At 42.2% G+C, this 10,771-nt stretch overlaps 1 protein-coding gene across 3 annotated transcripts in view; it reads left to right on the top strand.

The window, feature by feature from the left end:
* The window catches only part of LOC102294191 (cGMP-dependent 3',5'-cyclic phosphodiesterase), a 173,762-nt gene that overhangs the window by 145,732 nt on the left and 17,259 nt on the right, over positions 1-10,771 (top strand). For all 3 annotated transcript variants that reach the window (XM_005933130.3, XM_005933131.3, XM_042225114.1), the window contains 7 exons: positions 310-362; positions 2,462-2,536; positions 2,769-2,810; positions 5,061-5,129; positions 5,218-5,348; positions 10,132-10,243; positions 10,376-10,415. In XM_005933130.3, the coding sequence (XP_005933192.1) occupies positions 310-362; positions 2,462-2,536; positions 2,769-2,810; positions 5,061-5,129; positions 5,218-5,348; positions 10,132-10,243; positions 10,376-10,415 (522 nt within the window). The remainder of the gene's footprint in view (positions 1-309; positions 363-2,461; positions 2,537-2,768; positions 2,811-5,060; positions 5,130-5,217; positions 5,349-10,131; positions 10,244-10,375; positions 10,416-10,771) is intronic.

Below are 10,771 nucleotides of genomic sequence, written 5' to 3'. Positions count from 1 at the left end.
ATGAGGCCATCTCGGAGTGTGTGTGTGCTGTTCCTCGGGGGGGTCACTTCTTTTCCTTCTGTCTTCATCTGCAGTCCGGGCAGCCCTCCATCCCATGTCTTGTCTTCATTATTAGTCCCTCTGTTAGCTGGTTCCTGCTCACCCTTCCCCGACCTCGCTGTCTCAGTGTATCTCTCCCTGGATTGCTTTCTGTCCACTTGCGCACATGCTCTGCATTCCCACTCTTCCTTAACGCCACTCTGACCTTGCTCTACGCTGGTTTTTCCTCCCGTCATCCTCTCTCTCTCTCTGTCTCCCTCTCTCTTTTAGGTGAGCTCTATGACCTTGATGCAGCCTCTCTCCAGCTTAAAGTCATCAATTATGTAAGTGGGTTGAGATCACTCATGCACTTTCACACACACACACACAACCTGCACACACACACACTGTGTGTTAAATATGTACAGTACATTCAAGACATAAAATCCTTCCCGGTGATTTCTACCTCTCTTCCTGTCATTATTTTTACTACAAGCTTATTGTCACACAATTACTCCATTAGTCTCCCCTTAATGTGCGCACCCTTCTTATATGATACACTCTCTGAAGCCAGGGGAGCAGAGCGAGAGGTGTAGAGATTGATTGCAGGGAAGGAGGAGCTGTGCAGAGAGCCATGAGAGAGAGCAGAGTTATCAAGCTTCAGCCACGGTAGTCATAAAATTGTAGTCAGCGGGACTCTGGCTACAATTCAAATGTATGGAAATATTCACAGAAGAAGAAGATAAGAGAGCGAGAGAGCGAATAAAGCAAGAGAAAGTAGAGAAATTTGAAGGTTATGCTGCATCAAATGGACAGAGCTTCAGTCCATCCAAGGAAGCTTGATGGATCCAGGGACACGATTCTTTACTTCAGAGTTTAGTAAAAGAAAATGTTAACACAGTCTTTTGTCCTCACATGAAAAGGAAAAAAAAACCCATCAGCAATTTCTAATCGCGAGCACTGCTGCAACTCATAATCTCATAATAGTCGGAATAATTGCGGCCCTAACATACTCGGAGTTTCAGGTATTCCGAGTATTTTTAATTTAGTTAAAGGAACCAAGTGAACGCGCTGCTTTCCTTCGACAACTGTTTTTCCTCATTTTCTATTATGTTTCTAAAATGAGAACATGCACTAGCAGGCGGACGCTATCAGATGAACTCATTTACCATTAGCTGCTGTTACCGGCATCCCTGCGCAGCAGAAATTATAGATGCTGTCTTTGAGGACACGGATAGCAAAGGTTGCTCTGAAAACCAGCGTAAAGCGAGGTGGATATTTCTCTCTGTAAGCGCTTAAGTCAAACCTACCTGACCTTCTGTGCAACTTGTGCTACCCTGGGACCAGCTCAGCGGTGCTGAACAACGGCAGCGCAGCCTGCATCCTTTTATGCCCCTGAATCTGCATTGGACTTTTCTGTTCTTCATCCATCCGTCTCACAGATGAGAGCGAGGGAGAGAGACAGAGGCTGCGGTGGTGCAAAATAGACTGCAGGGCTTTTAAAGATGCATGTTAAATCCGACATGATTTGTTTTTGTCTATTTGTTTATTTTTACAGTTGTAAAAATAATGGGGTGAGGGCACAGGGGAGAGGAGAGGGAAGAGGAGCACGGGATTGTTGCTTCTGAAGAATCGTGGTTTTTTTCGGGTGGGAAGAGCTCGGGGCAGCTCTTATGGTATTAACAGCATTTTGAAAAAGGGGTTGGAGGGGCTTATTATTATATGAGGGTGCAGCAGCGTGCTTTGTGTGCGTGCACATGTGTGTGTGAGAGACTGGGGGGCAAATGTGTTGGCAGTGGCTGCCGTTTATTCGTGTTCTGCTTCTTCTCCATCCAGCTCGGTGGATTACGGAGAAGAATGCTGTGTGAGGAAGCGCTGCTGCATATGTGTGTGTGTGTGCGTGTATATGTTTGTGGCAGTGTGCGCGCAGGGGCGTGTACAGCTCAGAGTGTATTTTCAGTCTATGAATGTGAATGAAATGTTTTCATCACAGACAGCAGCGGGAAATTGGTTGCAACTCTGCAGGTCTTACAGAGCAACAGCTTCAGGGAGCTTGAGCACACACACACACACACACACACTTTAATTTACACACACGCAGACACCAAATGTGATTTTCTTCTGTTTGTCCATCTTGGAAAATCACAGCTAACTGCGGGGCTTATGCTGAAAATGTACTTGAATAAATCCCGTCTGTTTAGCGTAATAAAAACCTAATTTCATTCCAGATTTTAATCTACTGCAAAAATCAGTTTGAATTCTCACCACGCCCCGGGAGCAGTCATTTTTCACCGTCCGCCGATTTCTTATCTTATCTCCACGCCTAGGCTACACTCCAAAGAATAGTAAATTGAAGGTTTTAAAACAATCTGAGCGAGTCCGATAAAGAGAGATTTCTGTGATTATACGTCAGGACTGATGTCGTGTTTGTGTTCTTCCGCAGTTGCAGCAGCAGACTCGGTCGCAGTGCTGTTGTTTGCTACTGGTCTCTGAGGATAACCACCAGCTATTTTGCCAGGTATACACACAAACGCGCACACACAGACACATCTTTATCGCTGTCGTACACATTTGTTTTCATAATCTGTCTTTGAAATACCACACAAAAAATAACATGGACTCACATACTGTTCTCTTCATCCCCACAGACACACACACACACACACACACACCATGACTCATTTATCAAAGAGCAATTTGAACATTAACATTTGAAGAACTCCTGACCTTTGACATCTCTGACCTTTTAGGTAGTCAGAGACAAAGTCCTGGAAGAGGAGATCAGCTTCCCGGTGAGGCAAAATATCAATGCAATAATTTACTTATTGTTTATTGATTTTCATCTACATTTCATGTTTGTCACTACGGTACGGAGCCCCCCAGGGGACATGGGAGAAAAAAAAATTGGGGAGGAAAAAAAAAATTAAGACGGACTTTTGCGAGCGCTCGCAAAAGTATTGCGAGATCTCGCAATAAGTATTGCGAGCGCTCGCAAAAGTATTGCGAGATCTCGCAAAACTCCAACAATGGCGGCAGCTACTTAGTTGTAATATTACTCTTTCTGGGTCACAAAATACACTTTTAAGATATTTTGAGGCGTGAATGTAGTTGTGTAAACGTCAGATACCTGCTCGGTTTACAAGACATCACATATTTGCAAAAGAGCTCCGAGGTTTTTGGAGATCTGACACCCACTAGCTCGAAGCTAACGGGAGGTCGAGACCTACTACAGCCGGGAGGAACACCGCTTTCCCGGCACATCGTGCCTCGACCTCCCGGTCGGCTTCGAGCTGGCGGCCACTAGCTCGAAGCTAACGGGAAGTCGAGACCTACTACAGCCGGGAGGAACACCGCTTTCCCGGCACATCGTGCCTCGACCTCCCGGTCGGCTTCGAGCTGGCGGCCTCCGAAGAATGCGGCTAAAACTTTTGCGAGATCTCGCAATACTTTTGCGAGCGCTCGCAATAGTATTGCGAGCGCTCGCAATACTTTTGCGAGATCTCGCAAAAGTCCGTCTTAATTTTTTTTTTTTCCTCCCAAATTTTTTTTTCTCCCATGTCCCCTTGGGGGCTCCGTAGCTCCGTATGTCTCCAATGTTCCCAGTAAAACAGGTATTTTTTACCGCTCCCAATTTTTTTTTTTTTCCTCCCAAATTTTTTTTTCTCCCATGTCCCCTGGGGGGCTCCGTAGCTCCGTATGTCTCCAATGTTCCCAGTAAAACAGGTATTTTTTACCGGTTTGATCACATTTCCATTAAGTCTTTTATTTTTCCCTTTTACTCATGAATGACCTTCATTTCCTTCGGGGAGCGAGGTTATGTTTTTATAGCTTTTGCGTGTGTCTCACTCTGTAAACACAACAGCTCAAAATGCTTTGAATGAATTCTGAAAAATTTGTACATACACCCATCATGGTCTTCAAGGTCAATTTAATTATTAACACTCAAAAACTGACAAAAAACCTTATAACTTAGAAACTATGATTCTTGCAAGTGTGCTGTGACTTTAAAATATGTCATATTTGACCTCTGACCTCTTTCAATCCAATTATATTCAGTTTTATCACAACAACAGTTGCTTAAAGGCGCTTTATACTGTAAGGTAAAGAAATTACAATGATACAAAATAGCTCTTCGAGATCAATGACTTGATCTGAAGGTCAAAGTGATATTAATGCAATGTAACACTATTGTTTGCAATGTCAGCATACAGGCACATAGGGAGTGATATACGGTGAAATGAACGCTATATCCACATAAATAAAAGATCACGAAGAATAATATCTGAACAAAAAAATATGCCAAGTATATTCAAATGGGTTTCAACAGGGCAAATAACAAAAGCCTGCACTTTGCAGTTGTTTTTACTGCGCCACAAACATCTAAAAGTTTAAAAGTAACAAAGAAAACAAAGTGAATTTATACAAAACGCAATCGTTTTTCCTTAAATTATTGAGGGTGAGCTGCCTCGGCTGAGGTTTGCGCTCTCTGAGTGCTTCTTGTTCATTATGTGGTCTGTTAAGCTGAGGTGTGGATTTCAGGGATGTCTTCTCCAATTTTTAATAAACAGAATTATGATGCAAGTGTTGCAACCCTGCGTGTAGTTTCTTTTTTTTCTTTTTTTTCGAGTGTCATGATAGAATAAGCCTCCCACGTGTAATCACTTATAATCCTCAGCAGGAGTTATAATTAAGAAATTTGGTGAGGGCCAGTAATGACATCCTTTGGGTGGCTTGCACTCTCCTGTCTCTGGCTGCAGTGCTTGTGTAGCATATTTAACAGGCTTTCCATTATCGTGTGAATAGACTGCGTGCCCCAGCCTAAATGATGTGTGAAATCTCGATAATAGCCGGTGAAGAGAGAAATCAAGACACAAGAAAAAAACTTAAGTGGCTGTATGTGCTGTTTAGCAGTGGTAATAAGCTTCACTGACAATAAACAAGCTTTTTTTATATCTATTTTACCCTCATTATACTGGTTTTATTTACTTTCTGTGTGCTCATCTTGTCTTTATTATCTCCTTGTTTTTCTTACTTCTGTGCAGCTGATGTTTGGACGTTTTGGTCAGGTTGTCGAGAAGAAGAAGTCAATTACTCTTCAAGACATCAGTGCTGTAAGAGATCTATCTATTTGTGCATCTATCTATCTGCCTGCATCACTGTAACTAATCTGTTTGTCTTTTCTGCCTGCTACCATGGCAGGAGGAGCGCAGGCAACTGTCCAGTATGTTGGGCTGTGAGATCTCCTCCATGCTTTGTGTGCCTGTGGTCAGCAGGGCTACAGGTCAGGTGGTGGCACTAGCGTGCGCGTTCAACAAGGAGGGCGGGAAAAGGTACGTCCTCGCTTTGAGTTGTTTCTTTTTGGTTTGTTTTTCAGTTTAATGCTGAGAAGACCACACGGCACTCGCTGAAATCGCGTTTTGGACCTCCCAGCTGTTCAGAAATCACTCCGGCGTTGATGGCTTAATGCCGAAAAAACTTTTTTGAAATTACTCGGCTGTCAGTCCAAAAGTGATTTGGCTTTTCCTAATGCCACAACTGCTGACTCATGGTAGATGCAAAGATTTATCTGACAGCAGCTTACAGTAATGTCGGGATGGGGCCTGATTAGTTGCGCCTTACAGCTCAGATTTGTTGAGGTTATAGTAGCAGAGACTGCACTGCTGTTTCCACTAAGATCTGCAGCTTACCAGCAGGTTGTGCTTTGTGTTGGCCATGAACAGATGCAGGGGGAGGACTGAGATGCAAAAGCAGGCCTGGAGTTTAACCTAGAGTAGCCCAGAAATACTTGTGCAGGGCTGACATTCATACGGGATTTTTTGCTGATAGCAGAGTGTCTGTTTAAAGACACATGTCAGAAATGTGAGTGTAATGACAGGTTCCAAAAGTGTGTGCAAAAAGACAGAATAATGGAAAGGTAAGGATAGGCTAGGAGAAATGATATCACTGTGACCAGTGATAGGCACGGCAACGTGTGACACGTGCACATGCTGCTACAGCTTTACAATTAAATATATATATAATACTCTCATGCATCAGTATAACACAAAGAGGCTATTTCATGTTTTCCAGCACAGGATGCTATTGAGCAAATACAGTCATGGTTAAAAGAAAGTATACTCTCTTAAGGCTTTAAATATCAGAGCAAAGCATCATCTGGTCCTTAGCGGGTGTAAAAATGAGGTAAATGCAACTCCAACACATCACATACGTCATATATCATCACCAAAAACTAAGTACACCCTTACAGCTTCCATAAGAAGCAGGAGGATAAGAGGACAGGTATGTACTTCATTAACAAATCAGTCCATCATTGTACAGTGTGAAAGATCATTCACAAGTGGAAAACATTTGAGACAGCTGACAGGGGTAATCAGGCTGTTAGTTTTTAACTGTTGCAAATCGGCAACGCCTGCCTTGAGAGGGCTAATAGCACGTGGCAGCACAGCTGAGGTTTGCCAAGTTACACAAGACTTCTGGACTAATGTCCTTCAGACAGATGAGACCAAGGTGGAGATTTTTGACCATATTATACTATATATCCCACTGTCATCAAGGGGGTGGTGATTTGTGCTTGTTTTGCAGCCACAGCACCTGGGCAGCTTGCAGTCTTTTAGTCGACCATGAACTCCTCTGTGTTCCAAACTTTTTTAGAGTCAAACGTGAATTCATCTGTCTGACAGATAAAGCTTGACTCAAACTCAATCATGCGACAGGAAAATGATCCTTCGTACAGAATGACTAGAAAAGAAAAGAATCAAGGTGTCGAACTCCAGACCTGACTGATGTGCTGTGGTAGGAAATTCAGAGAGCTATGCGTAAACAAATCAAACCAAATCAGCTAAAGCAATATTTTAAAGATGAGTGGGTCAGAATTCCTCCACAATGATGTGAGGAAATGATGAAGTAATACAGAAAATGTAGCTTTGAGTTATTGCACCTAAAGGTGGAAGCAGCTTGTAGGGTGTATTTTTTCACACATTGCTACTGCATTTTGGTGCAGTGTAATATGTTATGTGCTGTAGTTCCATTTACCTCATTTTAAGACCTGCTAAGGACCAGCTGATTTTTATTATCTCCTGATATGTAAAACCTGAAAGAGGGTGTGCTTTCTTTTTACCTTTTAACTGTGGAGCAAAACAATTCGCAGATCATCTGCAGTTTGTCTCGTCTGTCCATCTCTTATAGATGTGTTATAGCAAATCTTCTTACCTATTTGAATAACAATCTCCAAAATATTTGCAGATATATTGTATTTCTCAAAACATGAATAAATGAATAAAATACACATCCCTCCCATCCATTGGCTACAAAACTAGGCTGCTTACATTGTTTTATTCCTTTTCAAGTTACCTATTAAAGCTTCTTAGTCATTTTCCAGCCAAGCACCAGATTTGTGCACAGGCTGTATGGATTCACAAATCACACGGAGCTGCACAGATGCCTGATACTGATACGTGAAATCAGGATATTTTAGGTTAGTTCAAGCAGAAACTGTTGGTGATGCCGAGTGTCTGTGCAGAGAGCACACAAGGGAAACAATGCTGATTATTAACAGTCTGCCATCTGAGTCTGAGCTCAGGTATTTACTGATGATTTGCAAGAAAACCCTGTATATGTTTTTGTTAGAAGTCAAGGCCTCACCTGTCCCTCATTCTGCATGGCTGTTTGTCATCACTCTTGCGAATCCCTACTCGGCAGTGCTTCTTGCTTAAAAGTCTTGCAAAAGTATGCAGCTGTCATTTATTGGGCAAGAAGACCCGCTAACTCATCAGGTTGTTAATATGACTCCATCAACAATGCACACCCATCTTTCACTGCAAGGGCTGATGCTTACAAAACGTACCATTATAACCCAGAGTGACACAGTTTTACACGGATAATTTAAGTCTGGGTCCCGCTCCGTGTCACTGGCAGATGTGGAAAGTCCGTCATTTGACAGAGTGACCGCCCCCAAACATGTACCACAGCACTTTTTGAGCTTGAGCTCTAATGTGTGTGTGTGTGTGTGTGTGTGTGTGTGTGTGTGTGTGTGTGTGTGTGTGTGTGTGTGTCCAGATGGCTGCAATGAGGATGACAGTGTGAGGATCTAGCGTCAGGTCATGAGCCTAAAAGCAGCAGGAGGCTTTGCTGCCTGGTTTGGCGCTATGTTTTGGCATGCGTGTGTATGTATTTGGTTGTGTGTGTGTGTGTGTGTGTTGCCCAGAGCAATGCTGCTATCTCCTGAATGCAGAAGTCTGTAAACTTGCACTCCAGCTGTTTGTCTCTGTGTTTGTCTAAGAAACTGGGAAAGTTTTTTTGTGTATTGTATGATTTCCACACACGTGCAGACACTCTCACGCAGTCCCGTGTTTGTACTCCCTCCCTCTCTCTCTCTCTCTCTGTCAAGATTGTGAGAGATGAGAAGGGATCATGTCCTATAATTTCTCCCTCTGCCAGTGGCACAAATGATAGAGCTTGCATCTCATTACCATAGTAACAGCAGCAGGATTATGGTCTCAGCTGTGCATATAATGTGATGAATATCCTGTTTTGTGAGCACAATCATCCAGATTTTAGAAGAGCCGTATATCTCGAAGGTGCATCTCCTCATTATAGATATTGTCTGATCATATTCACGGTGTCCTCTTCACCCGTGACACCGGTGTATAACAACATATTGTGACACTGGTAACAGGTCCGTATCTCAGATTTAGTGGCAGCAGGAAAAAGAAGCAGCTTGAGAATGAGCAGAAGCACATTGTTAGAAGGAGACAATAGAGACACTGTTTTTTTTAATTTACACTCAGATATATTGTTCTTTTGACAATTAGGCTGAGTGATGGTTTGTTTCTAAGTGATGGCAGGATTTTTAACTGCTCCAGTCCAGTGTCACAGAAGACATGCACCTTCTGGTCTTTGGAGGTGGACTCCCACAGGCTGTTGATCATTTTCTATCACAGCTTCAAATAACTGGCGTCTGCCACCAAAAAATATTCTCCACTCTCTTTATTCTGACTCCTCTGAATCTCTGAATGTCACTCGTAAAGATTTGTAGGACACTTGTTGAAGTTAAAGTGAGCCTGACGGGCTTTTTTTCAGGCTCCAACCTCTTTTGCTTAGATTCCTCTGAGGCCTCCAAGCGGAGGGCAAGAACACCTTGAAGCAATATACAATATACCCTGATATCTGCACAATAATATGCCACTGCCCTCTGTAGGCAAACACAGACAACTACAAGCATGAATGTGGTCAATGGTGTTGCTGTCAGTTTTGCCTTCACTTGTTGCCTGCACAGAGTTGTAAGTCTTTGTCGTAGTTAGCCAAGAGTAGAGACTGTTGTCTTTTCCACCTTCCTGTGTGTGAAGGTAATTATTGAGGTTTCTTATTTACTTTTTTGCATGATTTTAGTTTTGGAAAAATGTCTCAAGTAAGAGCGTGTTCATGTTTTTATGACAAAACAGATTATTTAAATGGTTCTGATATACAGTATTGTACAAAAGTCTTTATTTAGTTTTTATATGTTAGTAGGAATATGGAAAATAGAAAATGGAAATGGGAAAAAAACAGCTCTTTGGCAATTTGATGCCTGTCAAAATGTGTTATCTTTGTTTTTCTGGCAGGCTGCTAATAACAAAGTACCTAAAGATACCATTTAAAATTGGTTCATTGCTAAGTTGTCTGTTGCATGTAGACAGTACACAGGTTAATCTGTTGGATTAGGTATGCTTGAATGACTAAAGCAGAAAACATTCCTCCTAAAATGTTCAGGTGCAAAGACTGGACTAAAAATAAGTGAAAAAGCAACCAATGTCCTAAGAAAAACTGAAAGACCTTCAGAAAACCCGGAGAACTACTTATCAAGGGCATTTTAAAAAGTTATTAGAAAGTCTGGATCCTGGGAAGCAAATTATGAAGAAATAAAAGGTGGCTCAAGACTTTTGCACACTGCTCTATTTACATATCTGCAGTTGGATAGTTTAATTACAAGATTTCATTTGTAAGCCATTTCATAAATGGGAAATGTTTCATAGCAGTGCAAAATCCAGATTTGTTATAATAAATGAAATAAGTAGCAGCCTGTTAGTTATAGCCAGGCTTTTACCCTTTGACCCCTGTGTGTGTTCCCTATTGCAGACACACCGAGGTAGATGAACATGCCATCCAGCACTGTTTCTGCTACACTTCAACAGTCCTCACTTCAACTTTGGCCTTCCAGAAAGAGCAGAAGCTCAAAGTGGAGTGCCAGGTACTGCACATGCACACGGACACACACAAAAACACACACCCATCCAGTCATATTCTCACATATGCCGTATGCATAAATATACATGAAGTTGCCCTTTGAAGAGCTATTTGTGTTCGCTGTTTCTCTTTATAGGCGCTCTTGCAAGTGGCCAAAAATCTCTTTACACACTTGGGTAAGTCTTCTCTCCTCCGTCTGTCCATCCATGTGTCTGTCAAGTGTGAAGCAAGACCAGTCTGGTGCAATTTGCATTAATTGAAGTGATCACCTTGTGAAACAAATGGTGCACATAATTGAATGAGATATTAGCGACCCTTAAGGTGATCATTGTCATAAAATCAAAAGGGCATTGAAAATTATGGGTCCACCTTTCTTTCCTATAATTTCCATCTATCTGTGGAGGTATTTCCATTCTTATCGAGCTGTAAGCACTGATGGCATCGTGATTGCAGGTACAAAAATTGATCTGTTGGTAGAGCAAATTGCCTCTCACTGTACTGAAGCGTTGATTACAAAAGCTCTTATCAGCTT

This window comes from Haplochromis burtoni, unplaced genomic scaffold (assembly GCF_018398535.1).
Source record: "Haplochromis burtoni strain Fernald_Lab_line unplaced genomic scaffold, NCSU_Asbu1 Contig_160, whole genome shotgun sequence".
Lineage (NCBI taxonomy): Eukaryota > Metazoa > Chordata > Actinopteri > Cichliformes > Cichlidae > Haplochromis > Haplochromis burtoni.
Note: the sequence above shows the minus strand (reverse complement) of the source record. Positions and strands in the feature narration are given on the sequence as shown.